This window comes from Idiotropiscis lumnitzeri, chromosome 11, assembly GCF_059441095.1.
Source record: "Idiotropiscis lumnitzeri isolate Australia: NSW breed Sydney's pygmy pipehorse chromosome 11, RoL_Ilum_1.0, whole genome shotgun sequence".
NCBI lineage: Eukaryota > Metazoa > Chordata > Actinopteri > Syngnathiformes > Syngnathidae > Idiotropiscis > Idiotropiscis lumnitzeri.
The window spans coordinates 13,798,742-13,818,602 of NC_142401.1; the positions used below are offsets into that span (position 1 = coordinate 13,798,742).

The following is a 19,861-nucleotide window of genomic DNA, read 5'->3' on the forward strand; positions in this document are numbered from 1 at the left end:
GACTGCAGTGAGTCAGTTTTTGTTTCCACCAGGTATACCGTGCATAGTGCACTTAATTTAAAGGAAGAGTGTGGATAATGTTTTGATATTTCAAAGTTCAATTATTTTAAAAAGAAAAAAAGAAAAACACTATTGATTTCAATAATAACCCAAAAAAAACCTAAAAATCACATCAACGTCCTTTTTTTTTTTTTAATGTAATCATAGTTTTAGTAATCGCTAATTCTATTACATGGGTGGTGGCTCACTGTACAGGACGCGAACATGTCTCGCCGCCATCTTTCTGCTACGGGGACCCGAAGGAGACAATAACCCGACCAGATTTGCTGGATCAATGACTACAGCATGTGTGCATGGAGATACATCATGGCCCTTTTGAGCAGCGTGTGTACAGTGTGGCTAAGCTAACAGGTCACATTTGTCAGCATATTTAATGTGCGTGGATAGCAGACATTGACAAAAAAAAAAAAAAAAAAGTAAACCTCATAAAAGTCGGATGAGAAATTAGGACGAAATGACTTCATTTCCATATCTATGCACTGCATTTGACATGGGCGCCGACCTAATAAAGTTCTATTCGACGAAATATAGTTCTATATTAAAATAAATTATGATTTTATTAGAATAAAGTTGTAATATTATTGTACAGTGTACAAGAATAGTCTTAATACATATTATGAGATAAATTATTCCTCAAAAAGTCATACTACTACAAGAAAAAAAACATCAATTCTTCAAGAAACAAACAAAACAAAAGAAGAATGAAGTACTCGCAATTTAAAATAATTTTACTGAAATTAAGCATCAACATTTTCAGGGAAAAAGTCATCACATTAATAAATACCTACTTTTATAAGAAAATAATAGTAATATGAGAAAATAGTCAGAATATTAGAACGACTGTATATTACGCCCTCACACCTGAAACGATGCATTCAACCTTGCCGTCTTGACAGAAGGAAAAAAAAGAAAATATCTGTCAGCTTTAGTTTGAAATTCCACCAGAACAAATTACGCGCCAGCTTCTTTAACCATCGGCATTGGAAATCATTTCCAATTTTCTTTTGACTTCTAGTGCTATTTTTTATTTATTTATTTTTGAGAGTGTATGTGTCAGTCACTTCTGCACAATCATCACATATTACCCGAAGTGATGGTGTGATTTATGACGATTGGTTTCCTGACCCCGTATGCATGCGGCTGTTTGGCTGCTGCAAAGGAAGCAAGACCTAACATCACATGGCAGGCAGCGAGCCAAGTAAGCGGCTGTCGATCCAGGCATATAAATGCATACTTTTGTAGAAATAAGAAATTGGAAGACTTTCTGGCTGTTATACCTTGATTGTCATTGCCACAAAGAAGTTAGAAGGTAAGGGAATGTCATGTTTTCATTCAAACAATTCTGAGAAGTTTTCCAAAAAAAACAAACACAAAGCTATACACTTCCTTTGTCGACGTTTCAAAGTCTTTCGCTTTTTGCTCTTTCCTCGAGTGGAACTTTCTGTTGTAGTTGTCGGAAAATTGACTGCACTGCCCTAGTTTGTGAGCCTATCTTTCATATGCAGCATCCAGGAAGTGGTTAACCTTGGTAGAGTGGCAGTAGAGTAGACGGACGTCTGAGGCTAACGGAAAATTAAGAATGCAAGCTTTTTTTCTCCTTTTTTTTACAGTTTGGCTAGAAATGAATATGTTGGCCTATTTTTTTAACTAAATAATTACAGAAGTCGCTCTGCAAAGATCACAGTGGTGTAGTCGTTGGCGTATTTGTCTCAAAGTCAAGAGATGATCAGGTTGAATCTCAGTTTAGGCCCTCCAAGGGAAAAGGAGGCGGGGGTTTGCTTTACGTCTATCTTTAAGATGGGGGGAACAATACAAGAAACGCCAAAGTTGGTTGTCTTGAAATTTTGAGTTTACAGTTTTATTTTAACAGTTTATACATGTATTCATTTATAATGTATAGTGTTTCAATAAATTCAATGATTAAGAAGCGGTTTCAAGTTCCACACTATAATATTTCAAGATACAAATAAAATGTGTTTTACTGGCGAGAGATGCTGAATATCTTTGAGGGAAAGGGCACATGAAGTAAACTACTGACACGTTCAGAGAAAGGCACACCCCTGATACTTATGCGTTTGCCACACTTGATTGGTGGAATTTTGTGAAATTGTTGTAGTCAATCTATAATAGACTGAATGTTTAATTGTAATTGAAGTACTGCAGATGTCATCTTAATTAAACATTTATCTATAATAAATGTAATCTTGTTAATTGTACTAGAGATTCATTTCTTGTTTGTCAGTGTTGAAAAGTACGCAGGAAGAGGACCTTAAAAAAAAGTAGCATATTAAATCATAATCACGTCATTGAGGGGAAAAAAGCAATCACAATTAGATTATTTTTTTAAATCGTTCAGCCTACATTGCCAATCCCACTTCAAGTTACCAGTCAAACTCAACTTAAAACTGTTTTATGATATTATTTTCTGTTTATCGTAGTACATCTTTTTAAACTGTCCCTTGGTGGCTAAGGCACACAAACCAGAAGGAACAGCACAATGGTCATTGAATTAAAGCATAAAATCACAATGAAAAAACTGTTTAACTACATTCGATTGAATGATGGCATTAAAGTATGCTTTTATATATTACAATACTGTAGCATGCAATCTAAAATGCAAAAAATGATTTGGTGATTTTTTTGGTGGGCTCGAACAAATGAATGGCATTTTAATTCATTTCGATGGGGAAAGATAATATGAGATAAAAGTGATTTCAGTTAAGATCTTTATAATCATGACGTTTTCTCTCTCTGTCACTTTCCTGTCTGAACTGCAGCTGAAACCATCACGACATCAATGATGATGCTGACGAAGAGACTGACAGGAGGAGGCCACTGCCGAAGGTGCAGCCCTCGCTAGACTTCACTCATCTGCATCGCTGTGCCCGCCACCTCTCCCGCCCCTCCCACACTATCCCAACGCCATCGGCATCATGGCCAACCACCTGGAGCTGATTCAGGAGCTCCAGCAGCTGGACAAGGTCCCCAGTCTGGAGAGGCTGCGGGCGGCCCAGAAGCGGCGCACGCAGCAGCTCAAGCGGTGGGCTGTGTACGAGAAGGAGATGCAGAACAAAAAGCGTAAGGCGGACAGGAAGGGACGCAACGCCAATGGTTACCAGCACGCCGAGGCCAAGAGGCGAGTGTCGTTCGCAGCCAGCGTGGCGCTCTTGGAAGCGTCGGCCAGGAATGACCCGGATGAAGGTAGATTTACTACATTTGCTGCATTTTCATCATGTGCAAAGTCATATCAGAGACACGAGAGCTGAGGTCAAATTTGAAGTACTATTGGATCTATCGAATAAAGAAACCTCATCAAGTCATTTTAAATCATATCCAGAGCTTTAAAGTAAACAAGTAAACGAACAAAAAAGAGGAGTAATGTGTGAGAATTTTAATAAAGTTGGAAAAAGCTTTATGATCAAATGAAGGCATAATATGAGTAATGGCTTAATTTAAAGAGACTTCAAAAATGTTTATGAGAGTGACGTTTATGTTAAAAAATATTCAATAAAAGTTAAAAAAAAAAGTAGTAGTTTTATGCGAAAGGTGTTGTGACATTACAGTAGTAAAGATGGAATATTACAAAGAAATATTGTAATACTACAAGCAATAAGAGTAAAACCTTTCAAGAAGTGCAATTTCACAAGAATAAAGCCAGAATATTACCAGAATATAGTTGGAATTTTAAAGGCATGTAAAAGTTACTACAAAAAAAGTGGACACAAATTAAGTGGAATATTATGATTTTAAGTATTAAAGTATAATTTCATAAGAATGAAGTAGTCACGTGCGAAGTTAAGCCAGTATATTATGATATATTATATGACAAAATTACATTTTTCATTGTACAGGGAATAAAGTTTGAATTTTACAACAAAAAAGTTATAATAATTTGTTTATTATGGGATTTCACGAGAAGGCAGGCAAGTAATAAAGTCATAATATTGCGAGAAAATAGTTGTAATTCTGAACGAAGTCACTACAGAAGCGCGGAACTGCCATTGTATTGTAAACATTTTTGACAGGCAAATATGTTCAAACCTACTTGTAGGCTAAATGCTAAAAAATAAGTAAACATTGTTTATTCATAATTTTTATGATTTATTATGTCTGCAGTGCATTTTTTTTTTCATCATGCCAAAGGGCATGCACATGCGTGACTAAATACGCCGTGTCATTATGGGAAAAATGCCAAACGGAAATCATGCAATGCATACATAATAAAACCATAAAAAATATGAATGAACAATGTTTACTGAGAAAACCTCCGAACATACAGATATAATGTAGGCCAAATGCTAAAAACACATTGTTATGTTTTCTGCATTGAGCCTGCAAGTATGTTCGAACATGCAGTAGTTGCAAATTCGTCAAATGCATTAAAAAATGTTAATATATTTTGGGAAAAAAAATTCTGTGAAAAATGACAAAAATAAAGTTGGAATATTTCAAGGGTAAAGTCAAAATTAAAGAAAGAATTAAACATGCCATATGAGAAATCAGTAAGTGTACAGGATTAGTTGAATAAAGTTGGAACATTTCAAGAGTAAAGTCGGAAATAAAGAAATAATTAAAAATGGTATATGAGAAACAAGTAATTGTACAGGATTAGTTGGAAAAGTACATGAAACAAGTTGCCATTTTAAAAAATAAAAAAAGGAAATATTAGAAAAAGTTCACATTTTAAAAAATGAAGTTATTGAATTCCGAGGATAAATTTGGGATTTTACAAGAATGTTGTAAGAATGTCGGGAATGACGCTGGAAAATTACAAGAATAAACCCCAAATTTTACAAGAAAAATTGTAATATGAAGAATGTAAAAACACCTTCCTTTTTGACAGATATTGAGACAAGAGTATATGACTGAAGACATTTTAGAAAACCCGAATTCTTTTTACTGTGTGAACTCGCGCAGTATCACTTGAATGCACGACTGCTGTGCAAGGTCAACGCTGAGAGAAGCCACATTGAAACAGTCCCTTCCAAATTCGGTGTCACCCTTCCGAAAATACCACTTAGCTGATCGCATCCACTTGAGCTGCCAGTTAATGAGCTGAATTTGTTCAGCTAGGCCAGTGTTTTATCACCGCGGGAATAATGGAGTTGTCACGCCGAGCACAAACTCTGCCAGTCTTATAATTAAAATTTCTTTACGGATTGGCGCGCCTGACCCGCCCTCCTCTTTTGCAGATAGCACACTAAGTGTTTTGCGCTTGGGCACAAACAAAAAAAAAGCATTTTGCATCAACTCCGCTATAGCAGGCAGCTATCTTTAGGATGCGATTTCTCATTGAAATTCACTTGAACATACATTAGACTGAAGTGTGACAAATGGAGCTGCCACAAATCCTTTGCTGGTACAAGCTGTCTTCAAAGTCTGGATAGGGAATATTCTCATAAAATTGCAATCTAGTGGAAAATGTGCACATGAATAATCAGTTTTAGTCATTTTTCAAATGTGAAGTCACTCTTTCTTATATTTGGAACCATTATTGACAACCAAACAACTTGAACCCTCTTTTCTTTCCTTCACTGTTGTCTCAAAAGGAGACGAATGATTCATTTTCCTCGTTACATCATTTCTACACAATGCAGTACGTTGAAACTCCATAAAAGAAATCTTAAAATATTATGAATGTTATGTGTGTATTCTCAAATATGCTGACTTACAAAAATAGTCAGCTGGACATTCTTATCTCTTGATTAAGATGCCAAATGATTTATTACGGAAAATACTTTTAGTGGCTAAATGTTATGCTTCATTCATTTCTCACCCCCCCAAAAAATTAAAAATAAATATCTTGAATGAAATAATACTGAAAGAAATTTGAAAACAAATCAGTGAATCCACAGGTGCCAAAGTGTGTGTATGCAGGGGTCTACTGTACAGTAAATTAATAACAGCTTCAAAAAAACACTATTGTTCTATACCACTACTTCACAAATTCTTCGTTCCTGTTCAAAACGGAACAACCGCCAGAGTTAAAGACTGCATGACACATGATGCTGCATTTTCTTTGCAATGATACATTTGTTACGCACTCCGTGTTGCGGACCTCAGTCTAAATAATTACCTGACGTAGATACCGTAGATTCAGCACGCATTTTCAACTTCAGACACCTTACAGGAAGATTTCTCAGCTTTGGTGTCTGCTTTGCACTTGTGCACTTGGCGCGGCTCCATTGATCTGTTTGCCATCAGCGGCTGCGTTAATGAAGGCAACCATGTGAGGACGACTGAGATGAAAGAAAGAAAGAGGCAGGATGCAGCCTGGGTGGCAGCTGGATGCTCTTTTAGAGGTTTTTGGGCGGTCAACACCCTCGACTCTGATCCCCTCAGTCGTCACCCAAGCCCAGACTGAACGCAGATTCGAACATGTTTTGTAAACGCATGCGACGTGATGTTCTTTTTGCATAATTACGATTGCCGTCATGGCAGCGTAAACCGACAGATGGCAGGTCCCCCTTCAATGAGGTCCTCAATATACAGTGACCCACTTGTGAATAAAAATACACTACAAACAAAAGTAATGAACTAATGATGTGTAAATGTGTGACATTACAAGGTGCACAAACTGTTCATTAAGGAAAGCCAAAGGCGGCCTGTGGAATAATTCCAAGGTTACCTGCATTTAAACCAACGTGTATGAGGTAATAAACGTAAACAGTGATATACAGTAAAGAGACAGTTAAGAAAATTGGATATGCAATAACCACTATACTGGAATTGAGTATTAAGACTTGTAGTGTAAATCCAGCCTCAGGAGGCTGCCGTAATAATGTCTCCATTATGTATGAGCATGCCGGCTGTACAGAATCACACTAAAGAAGCTGCTTTATAAGGGGCTACGACTGGTGGCATGGAGTTAATGAGAAGGATATATCCTGACTTGACACGGATACCGCACTTCCTCTCAAGGTTTTGTCTGATAAAACAGGCTAAATAATTCAAGGGTTGTCTTCCCAAGAGAAACATCAACATAAGATGCAAATCCAAGGAAGGTTCTGGTGACCCACAAGAGAGAGACCAGAGACCTGCACCTTTAAGGGAGAGGCAGGAGTATTCTGGGTTCTAAGGGACAAAAAGGGTTGAGAAGGTGTAGCTTGTTGCAAGAACAATCCGTTTTTTTGTCAAGGGAGATGACTCACAATTGTCTTCGTGTCTCGTTATTTACCGCATCGCCACAAAGTGTGCCCAATGATGGCATAGTGTAATGAGAATTGGATTATTTATTATGACAGAGGGACCGCAGTTTACAAAACGAGCAACACATGTTGTTTAACGCATACAAATGTCAATCAATGACCTGGTTAAAGAGTCGTCATGTGGCAGCAGAAGGCAGAAGGAACGCTCTGTTAACTCCATGCCGTTTTCATTTAATTATGTTTCACAAGTAAATTTCCAAATTCGAGTTTCAAAAGGTAACTGCCCCACTGAGTTTGGGTGTCTGGTCGTTATGCCAACATATAACTTTGATTGTTTTAAGGATTGTTTTAACTACCGTACATTGTTATGAATAGCAGCAGCAAAGCTGCTTGTTGTAGTTTCACCAGCATGTTCTCGGCAGTGACAACACGCTAATTACACCTCACATACCACTGGCAATTATAACATCCAACTCCATGTTAGAGGAGCCTCAACCCAAAATCCACAGTCCATTTTTAGACGCTCACATTTGATTTTGGTTCACCGCCTATTTTTCTCCCTTCTTTCTTACCATGTCATTAGCATAAAGAGCACGCAGGAGGAGCGAGTAGATTTTTGGCTCCAACAACGAGCTAGGCGGCCTCATGGAAGAAGGAGTCTTGCACAGTTATTTGAGTGCAAATGAGCTCTCTCAGGAGTTTTTTGTCTTCTTGTGCCTCCTCTCTCGCTGGAGCGGAGCGGCTCTGCTACTGAGCATATGGCCGCATGCGAGCGGCACTGGAGCAGGGCGTGATGTGATGTAATTAGAACACACCGTGTGTGGGACGACCTGGAGGCAACGTGGAGACACCTTGCCCTGGTTTCTTGATCCATTCTGGGTAAAAGTGAAGCTCAGTGAATCAATTCAGTGATATTTCTCAACATTACGATTGCAAAATGTCTCCTTCAATGATCTGAACTCAATGAATTGAACTCATTTTTGCTCTGTTGCAAATTGAAATGACCTATTCTAAAGGGGAATCATTCTGGGAAATTGACTTGTGTTTACAATGTATTCAAGAATTGGGTTTTGTAATAAGTTTAAATATATTTAAACGGTGTTGAAGAAATACAACTATTAAGCTATCTTTTTTCTATGTTCTCTATATTGTGGATTTTCCCGTGTGGCACGTGGGTCTGGAATGCATCCCCTGCAATCAAGTGTTCACTGTAGTTTGGTCTGTGGAGTTCCTGGCCACCGATTAAGTGTGAACACACAGAACCCAATACAACTTTTGTGAGATATTTCTGAAATCACATTTATGAGCAGGTTCTTTTGAATTCATTGCGTCACAATTTAGCCAATTTACATAAAATACCGCCTCCACAACAAGTTCTACCAGTGATGATTTGACAGGCAGGCTGGGTTAAGATCTGCCATTTTCGCACCGTCTGCAAGCAAACACTACATATAAACTTCGTGTAAGCTTTGAGCTGCACTGAGTGGATGCAAAGATTTGTGCTCGCTAGCAGTGTTAGCTTCTGATAATCGGCACATACTTGTGATGTCACGCGTAGCTCCGCCCTTTCTTATTTTCAACAGGACAAAATCTCGAACGACATTCAATTGCAATAGACGTGTCTCTCTTTACAAAGACAATAATGCTGAGTTTTGATTGACATTGTGGGAGAAGTATTAATAATAGGCAGAGAGTGGTCTTAATCATAATGCAGAGCACATCCAAATCAGCTGCATGTCGAAACAATTCAGCAAAACATGCAAAATTGATCACTTAATTGACCAGAACTCGTTGGCCAGAACTTCGAGACCATTTGCTGTGTTTGTTTCTCATTGTTGTGGTTGTAGCATGTTGTGATGTGGAGCCGAACTGCATCACACCAACATCTTGTTACTATAATTAGAAGCACGAGTGGGGGCAAACTGTACATCAGTAGTGGCTCTCCAAAAAGACCCCTGCTGCTGCTGCTGCTGCCTAACACGTTTCTAATGGAATTGGACCAAGACCAAAGAGAAGAAAGAAGCTTGTTATCCATTTTAATTCTTCTTTCAGCTCTCATAAAAAGAGCAAAGATTCATGAGCGCAGCCAAGATGGCTACCATTAAAGTGGATGAGAGCCCATATTGTTTATTAGCGTGCAGTATAGTCAAAAACGGAGGCTCGTCTTTTTTTGGAGTATGCCAATTTTCTTCTCCTCTCTGCTCAGCTCAGGAGTGACCCGTGACAACGAGGAACCCGTTTACTAAGCCCAAGCCACCTTTGAACTTTGACAACTGACACATTAGCTGCGCACGCCAGTGCTGCGGTGACCTTACGTTACACTTGAAGACCTCACTCAAACCACACCAGAAAAGAAGATTGTGATGTTTAGTCTGCAACTTTCTTATAAACATTTGATCTCTAAACAGAAGTTGTTGAAGCCGACACGTTGTGTGTTCAATTTACGACATCTTGCACACTTCCGATTCGAACAGAGTCATGGTATTCAGTTGGGTAAATTATAATTTAACATATGAGATTAAATGTCAACATTTGGGGGTTTTTTGAAACAGTTTGGAAATACACACTGGTTTTTAACACCCTAACCAATTAATAAAATGTGAGAAACCCCACAAATGACAAAAATCAGTAAAAATGTTCTTATTGCTCTTACAGTGTGACGTATATTTCATGTAACCAACACTCAGGTTTTACATTTACGATGGTCTCAAGAACAGGGAGTGTCTTTGGACACCCCACACCACAGGATAAATGCTCAGGACAATCTTCCAGAGACATAATCTGTATTTTGCCGTCTTTAATCAGAAGATGAGGAAAAATGCTCAAATGTGTCCTAAATTATTCGTATGTTTGTATTTGGGCTGTCGTCAAATGTATAATTTGCTTCTCTGGGTCAAAGCAGAAAATGACACATAATGCATTTTGCTTTGCACATGTGTTCCTGTCATAATAATAAGGCTATGAGTTGTCTTTTACAGAGACGACTCTCAACAATAGGGCCGCCTGCACAATCTAATGAGATGTAATACGAGAGCTGCATGAAAAGTCCTGCCTTCACGAAGATAACAATGCTCAGATTTGATTTGCAGCCATATTGTTGTGGCTGGTATGGTGGTATAATAAACAGAGCCGGGCATCGTTAGTCCGTCACTAAGTTCTCGTCAGTATTTCAGGGCGACCACGTGGGCCCAATCCATCCCTGGTTGGTGACAGCCAATCGGCATTGAGAACACAATTTCCACGTCATATGCAGGCGCCGCACAAGCAGACGACGAGAACTTACAGTTGACTAAAGCACTGATGAATGACCAGATCTGGCAGTAAATATAATACATATTTCTTCAAATAATGGCTGTTCCTCTAATAGGTATTGTGCTCTAATGAGTCAGCTGCTTAAGACAGTTAAGCTCTAATATACCTCAAATAAATGTGTTCCCTTCCAGAAAAAAAAAAGTTGAACATGAAAGTCTATCAGTTCATGGACACTATTCTCCACACATGGCCGTAAAAGAGTGAAATGCTGAGCCCATTTGCCCATCTGAACTTTAATTGTGGTTAATCAAAGGCACTTTAAATGTGGCAGTTGTGCGCTGAATTATAAGACACTTGTGGAATCGCATTATGGCAGTTATTTTTACTTCCCCTCTATTACAATGTACAGATTATAGCTAACATTAATGAGGGAAAAAATGTTGAAATTATTTATCTTGTCACATTTTGGAACTGTTTTGAATTATGAACGTAATGTTTCCATTAAAATATTGTTTTCACAACATACACTGACCGCATCCTTTTCCATATTCATGAACTCACCAGACTAAACACGGGGAGGGAACGTTCAGGCAGTTTGCTTTCACTTGTCTTGCGGTTGTCATTGACTTGATGCAATGAACATTATGCGGCAGTTGATTACTCAAGTGTCATTCGGTGCTTGAAGCGCCGCCGCCACTAGGACTTTGAGATAAGATGTATCCTTGTGCCGGTGACATCTATCACACTGTGTCAGGATTATCGTCGTCTGAGTCTTAGCCTGCAGACTGCTGTGGAGTAGAGCAACTATGTTTTAATTATGCTCTGTCAGCCTCAACACTAACACTACTGTATTTTCAGTTTATTCATTCGTCTTTTCCCAGCAGCCCTCTGTGATTAGCTTCCATTTTTTTATGACTTTTCAGGGTAGCCTCAAGGCCATCTTAACTATTTTCTTTCTTCTTTTTTTTTTTTTAACTACCCCCTTCCTCTCATGCTTTGTCTTCATAAATTAACATTCGGGAAAAGACTCCTCCAGACGTTTGCCGCTCGGTTGACTGGCACGGCGAGTTTATGTTGCTCAGCTCGGGCAAGAGCGACTGAGTCATTCAGCTCACGAAACATCATTTAGGATTACTGAGACCGGACTGATGTTTTCTGCTTATTCAGTCGCATCATTTAGCAAATGACTGGCCGGTGTAAATGTGACACATCAGTAATGGGCTGTTTATTATACTTGAGCGGTTCACTGATCCCTTCCGTCATTGTGTCCTTAGCTTTTGCAGTCGTTTGCAGCACTCGTTTTCATTTCCTTTATTTGATTACGCTCTCATACAATCAACATTATTATTACTCAGGCAGGATGTTTGTTTGAGCAGGATTACGCAAAAGCTCTTTTTGAGTGTCCGATGCTTTGCTTCATTTCACAGTAAAAACATCGGCATATAGTGTATTATTGTTTTGAGGCATTTAGTGGGAGTCAGACCATTCAGGAAAAAACACAAGCCACAGCAAAGCAGAACAAGACATACGACCCACTAATAGACTGAAGAGGAAGCTACCTTACAACCAATTACTAGTGCTCTAATGATTGACATTGAATGGCCAAGGACTGAATTTACCAATACGTAGTGGTGCAACAAATCACATAAGTCACAGATCGGATCACAGATATTGAGTCAAGAATCTGATCGTTTTTCAGGTCAGCCAAAAAAAAAAAAAAAAGGATGAATAGAACTTTGACTTCATTTATTTTATAAAACACTTATGCATATTAAAAAAGTTCAAGATTTAAGAATGCAATTTTACGCAGTATAACGCAGGAAACATTCTTATTTTGTACATGTTAGAATGTATAGAATAAAGTATTGTGCCAGATATTCTGAGCTGAATGCTTTCTTAATTTTTTTAATGAACTAAAGTGTTTTATAAAAAAAGTTCAAGTTTTTTTTTTTCATGATGAAACAGACCCCAGAGTGCAATTGAAGGCGCATTCCTTCCTTTACGAAGTAATCTAGGTCCACCAGCTGTTGTGAAATGTGTTGTATAAATAAATAAATAAAGTTGTATTTTATTGTAATATTCAAAGAGAAGTTATATTAAAAAAAAAAAAGTAAGTCAAAGAACAGCTGTTGAACTACCAGCCGAGCACTTGTTGCTAATGCTAACAGCTAGCTGCTAGCCACGAACGCCGGAGACTTGTGCCTAGTCATACAATGACAGCGTAGTTAACAAGTGGTTTGTTAGTGTCCTAAATCAGCGATTATGTTGGTGGCAACTATGTAAAGTCAATTAAAACTGCAAAAAGACACGTCGAAACGTCAAGTATGACTATTGCATTGCGATCAATGTCTCAATGTATTATTTGGTAAAGTTTATTGTAAAGTTAGCCTTTGTGTTTGTTGAGTATATTTGTGGCTTCCTTGACAAGTCTGACTGAATGACGTTGTTGGGACAAGAGGCATGTAATGCTGTATCTTAATTTGAGGACTCGTTTCACCTCAAGTTGCCCAAATGCTCCCATCCGTGCGACTTATGTGATCCATGATGGCTTTCAACTTGCTCTGCTGCTGTACGGCTCACGGATCAAAGATGAGCCGTTGTACTACTATCATACAGATTTAGGTAATAAAGTCCCATGTGGATGCTTTTAGGATGTACACACACTGAATGACATCACAGCGACTTTGGGACGCGACAATGATCGGCCAAAATCGGCCAATAACCGAAACCAGCAGTGGGTCCTTTTCTCCCTCTGCCTTCTTCCATGGAAACTGAGGTCACCATGGCCTCGAGCTACTCAGTGGCGGTTCTCATTTTGTATCATCATGGCTGCCACAATGGCCTAGGGCTGGAGGATAATCAGGCTGATTCAGGGTCTAAAATGTTTACGTCAATCAGGGCGGCGGGGTGGGGTGGCGTCCGTGAGCTCAGCTCCTCCCCAACTGTGTGCGACCTGCCATCGATGCTCATTTTGTTCCTAGTTGCAAAATACACCAAACATATTTTAAATGACTGACACTCCCCTCCCGTTGTAGTTAATGAAAAGCCCCTCCTCCCAGCCCATAATCCCAAAATAGGATTTTGGATTATCCAGCGAGGATTAGGCCTCACCAAACCAAAGCAACCTAAACCACCCCAGAATGCCTCATTAGTGGGTCACAGAGTGGTTACTCCAGAAGTACAAAAAATGACTTCTATTGATATCTTGTCTTTGGAAATCTCTTATGCATTTGGTTTAACATTTAGCAAATTGACTCTGGTGATGATAAAACTATCCAGTCAATTTGTCACTCCTAATCTTGATTTATTTTTTTAATCTTAATGTTTAAAGAGCAGATTACTGTTTGTACAGATTGACAGTGTTTTTTCGAAGAGAAACGTCATCTCTCAGAGTTGTTCCATTCTTTTTAGTTTTTAAGTCCTGCTATGAAGATCCAGAAGGTGTGAAACCAAGAGAACAATTTTATTATTATTATTATTATTTATTATTAGCAAGGGCTCAAATAGTCTCCAAATAAATGCCCCATCCCCAATCCAGTACAGTAGTCTGTGGCGCAGTACCAAGCGTAACCCCTGCCGCACACCTCCCCCGTGCTACCACAGGTTGTTGAACACGCCGTTTGCATGACCATGACCATTTCTTGAGGCCAAAGTAACTGTGGCCCCGTGCTTGCGTGGGTTTCCTCCGGGTACTCTGGTTTCCTCCCACATTCCAAAAACATGCATGGCAGGCCGATTGAACACTCTAAATTGCCCCTAGGTATGAGTGTGAGCGTGGATGGTTGTTCGTCTCTGTGTGCCCTGCAATTGGCTGGCAACCAGTTCAGAGTGTCCCCCGCCTACTGCCCAAAGATAGCTGGGATAGGCTCCAGCACCCACCGCGACCCTAGTGAGGAGAAGCGGTACAGAAGATGGATGGATGTCTATTTAAAAGGAACTTATTATTAATTCTGCTGACATGGAAAGCAGTACTCTTTTTCTTAGCATTTTGTTAAATAAATAATAAAAAAAAAAAAAAATCAACAATAATATAGTGAAACGCTTGTTGGCTTTCTGGTCTGTGATGCGGTGCACGTGTTCGCACCTCAAATGCAATGGGTGCGTTCGGGGTGACAGAGCGCAGGGCACTTTTATAGGTTAAATGCTCTAAATTTTCGAACACTCTGAGAATCTATTTCCAAACACACCAACAGATAAGGAAACAGCGCTCTTTGGCTGCAACAGAAGAGCGCGCATGAGGATGAGACTGACTAAATCCGTGTAATGGCGGCAACTTTCAACCATCTGTCTCAAACAGTGAGACTGCAGAGGGAGCATAAAAATCTGCACAGGCGCTAGTGTGAGCGCGTGAAATTTTTACCTGCACATTGAAAAAACAAGCCGCAGTTGCAAGCATATTGGTTGCAATCTATAATGTGGAGACATCTTTAACAACGACTAGCCTTCCTGTAGGCTGACATGTGGTCGATCCGCAATCTTGTGAATGTCCGGGAGATGTTTACTATCATTATACAATGTATACATTACATATTGTATAAGTGACGATAGGGATGTGACACACTCCAGTCCAGCCATACACTGGGACACTAAAAGCTTTGGGCGGCGCTTGCCTGACAAGTACTTGTCGAGATGGAACTCTCACAGCTTGGTTTGACTCCCTGCTGGCCTAACATTTCGTTCTTCCCAAGTAATCAGTGGGTGTCAGCCATCTTTATGGCGCACAGCTGCACAAGAGGAGACTGCAAAGCCAAGAAGAAACAAAACAAACGTTTGTCTCCCCGAACTTTATTTAAGACTACATTTCACGCTCTTCTCCGCATGTAGATCACATAAATGCCAGGCTGGACTAGGCTTGGAAACAGTGCCATGTCATGTCAGTTGGCCCGTGTGGGGAACAAAAAGTTCTACAATTTTGGAGATCTGTAGAGGTGCAGTGATGAACAAGAGGCCATTTGTTTCAATCTTCTGATGGGCATACATTATAAAAAAAGCAAAACTCTAAATAATGGATGGATGTTTACTATAACAGACAAAGTAGGAGTTGAACAAACTGGTTGACTTTGCAACTCTTCAATGAGCTTTAGAGTAAAACGTCGACTAGTCGCTAATCACATTTTGGCTTGAGTTCGCGGCAGCAACACATTTTTTCAATGAATTGAAATTGTCTGCTACCATCTGATTGTGCAGCTTTGGCAAGTGCTCGAGCAGGATTTTAAACAGATTTTCCATCTCTGGTGCAACCATGTTGTTTTACTGGCATGCCTTTATTTTAAAGGTCTGACTTTACCAGCTCCCCGAATATTGCCCAGCAGACTGGGAGCATTGTTGTTGCCTTCGGTGGTGATAAACGCCTGCATTGTGGAAAGCGCCTTTCCAGCTGTTTGAACCTCTTGGTACACAATACGACACATGCCATCAGAGTGGAAAAACGGCGGGGAATTATTGCACTGAACACAAAGAAACTCCCCAGATTCACACTATGTCGAAACACCCTGCTGTGATGGGTGTAGAATGAGGACAGGTTTCCCCATTTGGCCAAGTTGTACAAACTGTACCTGGCTTACATAGCGGCAAGAACAATAAAGCCTCTGCTAGGAAATTCCATCACACGGCACATGCCTTTATCCAGCCAACGTCGATGCGATTGAGTTCTAATTTGTATTGTTCCGTGTACATTCGGTGTATGAGCTGTTCATTGTCTATAAATATTGATTACGTCAAAGTATTCACTCCTGTGATTTCTCCAATAACATATCAGCAACTAGTTGACGTCAATTTCCTTCACATTAGTGTCAAACGCATTTCCAACATACTGTTACATAGCTAATTCTGAGTTAAAAAAAAGCATTTTGATTTGTTTACGCAGATCTGTACGTTTTATAAATTTTATTTATCATGTTTACAGTCTCAAAATTATTCAGCACAAGTAATGAGAAATTGTACACAAGCTGAATAATTTTAAAATCTTTCATCTCAGAGTTGAAGAGAAAAAAATGCTATAAATACATTTTTGTTATTCAAAGCAAATCCATTTGAATTTATCTTTTCCTGCACAAAAAGTTTGTACAAAACAAATGGTAAACTGGATAAGCTGAACCCTTTGCCAGTTGACTTTTGTCAAAAAGTGGGGTACACTAACACACATTGAAACCCTGAACCTGTCAACTGTGAGGCAAACATGCAAACTCCTAAATCCTACTTATTATGATTATTCTGCCCAAAATGGCTCGAATTTACGCAGGCACACATTCATTTCATTCTGTTAAAAATTCATTAGAATTGTGTCATGTTCATCATTTTTAAATATGGCTTTTAGCTTGTTTTTGGTAATTGGATCAAATGTTTTGGTGCTTTTTTTGGGGTACACAAAGTTTTGTTTGTTTTTAGCATTAATTGGTGGGCTGGGTCAAATGCTCTCATGGGCCTCCAGCAGGTTTCCAACAGACTATCCTCTAATCTAAAACACTGATTGAAAATCTTCAGTCTCAGGAACACTTCAATGAGTGTTTGGCACCATGCGAAAATGAAAGCTCATAGCCACACAGCTAATAACGTCTGGGAATTGTCGCCGTCTGCAACTTTGCCTGAAGGATTTGCCTGCTAATGACACCATCGGCATTCTCGAGCAAAAAAAAAATCATGTGTTATGTTTATTCTATTTCGTAGCGACCAGGCACATCGCCGCGTCCTGCAACGGCGTAGCATACAATTAACGTTCCTCAATAGGTCATCATGCGCAGGAGAATTATAACGCCTGGCGGAATGCTAATTATATTGCAGCTTCTCCCCAAGCGTCCTACTAAAACCAATGTCATTGCCATGCTACTTATGGATGTGGCCTACTTTCCGTGTTGCGGAGAGCCGAGGACGGATACTGTATCTTGCCGTGAGTAACACATTCTGAAGAACTCCTCTAGCAATGTCGTGGATTTTTTACCAAAGATAGTAGCTTATGTGTTAGTGCGTCTATGCCTTATCAATAAATGACTTCCTGTAAATAACACAATTAAGTGGGCGATCTGTGCTATGTAATGAGCACAGAATACACATGCCATTGCCAGGATTGGTCAAAACAAAAGTTCGGAAAAAGTGCACAAGTTGCCATATCTTCCAATCAGCCCTGAGTATTGTACTGAATGTCGCGCCTTTGCCGAGCAGATCACATTGGAGCAGGCCCAGAAAGTGATGGGCATGAACTGAATCATTAGAATCAGTTCATCAAAAAGAATTGTTCAAATGATTCGTTCACTGAATCGTTCATGAACGATCACTTGAGGAAGTGATTCTTTCACTCATGTTATCTGAAAAGATTCATTCTCTTTGAACGAATCGAAACCTTTGAGTGATTTACGTATTAACCTGGCTTTTGTCAGGTTCGGGCTCCCCGGTTTTGGAGCACGTCTTCAAAAATCCATTTTAGGGGACCCTAGCCATGCTCCTCTGCTTTCTGGGGCTGCGATTCGATGAGCCTGTGTGCTCAGCCTGTCTTCTTCTCCGGATTCACCATTCAAAGCTGAAATCATTTATTTTCATGGAGCAGCTAGAAAACTAAATCCCAAAGCAGTGAGGCACTGTGCAAAACAACGCAGCGTCTGCAACTAGCGTGTTGGCAAACACATAGCAACGATTTTTGCGCATTGTCAACCTGTTTGAGCAATTTGACCCACGTTTTTTTTATTTTTTATTTTTTTTATAATGTGTAGAACAATCAGTATTACGGGTTTAATGAGTTAGTGCGGAGGAGCGACATAAAAATGCAAGATGACAAAACTTGCCATGATAGTCAGACCTATTTCAGAAATATACAACCAAGCAGTAAAAATACTGTCTTAGATTTTTACAGTGCGTCGCTCCCTCAGAGGGATTATAAACCACAGTGACATTTTAGTCATAACACATAAAGCATATCGAGCGTACCTCAACGACAACGCTTAAGTGTGTGTGTGTGAGATAGAAGTGAACTCTGTGGCAGATGTTATCGCCGCACAACAAAGATTTACCGCTTCAATATGACAAAGTGAGCTTCTGTATGGGAAATCGTCAAATCCTGGACTCGCCTATTGTATAACGCATGTTAGTCGACCCCAACTTAGCCTGCGGCTCGTTGACCGAGAACCGAGAGCCCTGGGGAGCAACGCTGTGATTCAGCATCCAGACGTGCAATAAAGTGTCCCCTACGCTCATCTCACCAACAAAATGTTACTGCTCTATTTCGAGATTACTGTTTCATGTTAAGTAACCTCAAGTTGGAAAAGGGCAGGCCCTCGAGAGAAAATGAATTTCATTACAAGCCAATGAAGATCAACAGTTTGAAGTTGAAGACACTTCCCCATAGAAAATAATGGAAACAGAAATCATGGCTTGTAGGGTAATATTATCTAATATAATGAGAAATATTAACTTCATCCATTGTACTGGCTAAAAAGAGGTCGCCCGTGGACAGTCGAACATGACGCAAATGAAAAATGTTTAATAAATGTTCATTTCGTAATCTTCTCAAGAAAGATTTGTTAGATGACATTCCTTGCCAACAAATGAATTATTAATGACACAATATTTGCCTGTTTTTGCAACTGCTATCAAATTGACGTACAAATGTGAAGAGTGAAAGTAAAGTAACATATAATGATGTGATTCGATAAAAGCTATGTCAGGAAAAGCCTACCAAAGCATCTTGACATTATTTGGGTTTAATCCGAGGCACTCAAAACCAACATGATCTTGGATGTGATTGGCTCATTCTGACAAGCCACTGTAAGAGGGTATGCACACTTTTGCAACCACATTGTCTCAGTTTAGTTCTCAGAAACGTTTATTTTTGTGCATAAAGTTTTGCAATGATTTATCTGGGTCTTATTTTTTTTAATACCGCAAAAATCTGGCATTTGAACTGATTTGTGATTTGTTTGTAGATGTTTTATTTTTTATATTCACTGAAAGTACACCATGGCGATGAAGCGTTTTAATAAGTGTTATGACTTGGGGGGGGGGGGGGGGTGAGCACAGTGGCGCCCACGTTATTGCCTTTGAACTACCTCCCGGTCCACTTGGGACAGGCCTATCGCTAACATTAGCAGTATTGACAGCGTGCCCCCGTTGAGATAACAGGAAGGAAGGGTGCGCTCCTTTTCCTGTGCCCTTGTTTGTTGACATATCTTTTTTATCTTTTGGGAAGCATCTTGTCTAACTCCCCTGCCGCTTGGAATTCACCGAGCCCGCCCAGGAAGTCATGTGCGAGATGTGTGCGTTGATTGCTTGCGATGGCAGATAATCGCCATGGTGACCCTCTCATCTAATGGATTGCTTTTTAAAGGGTGGTCATTCTTAAGAGGCGGTGGCACAGAATACGCTTTTGTTACTAACCCCCATTTGTTCAGTCAAGATGTGTATGTATATTGGCG

At 39.6% G+C, this 19,861-nt stretch overlaps 1 protein-coding gene across 1 annotated transcript in view; it reads left to right on the plus strand.

Annotated features, from left to right (window-relative positions):
- ppp1r16b (protein phosphatase 1, regulatory subunit 16B) overlaps nt 1–19,861 on the plus strand; it is a 63,134-nt gene that overhangs the window by 17,074 nt on the left and 26,199 nt on the right. Inside the window, exon 2 of the mRNA XM_088308808.1 lies at nt 2,838–3,261. Coding sequence (XP_088164934.1) covers nt 2,994–3,261 — 268 coding nt within the window. The 5' untranslated portion in view covers nt 2,838–2,993. The remainder of the gene's footprint in view (nt 1–2,837; nt 3,262–19,861) is intronic.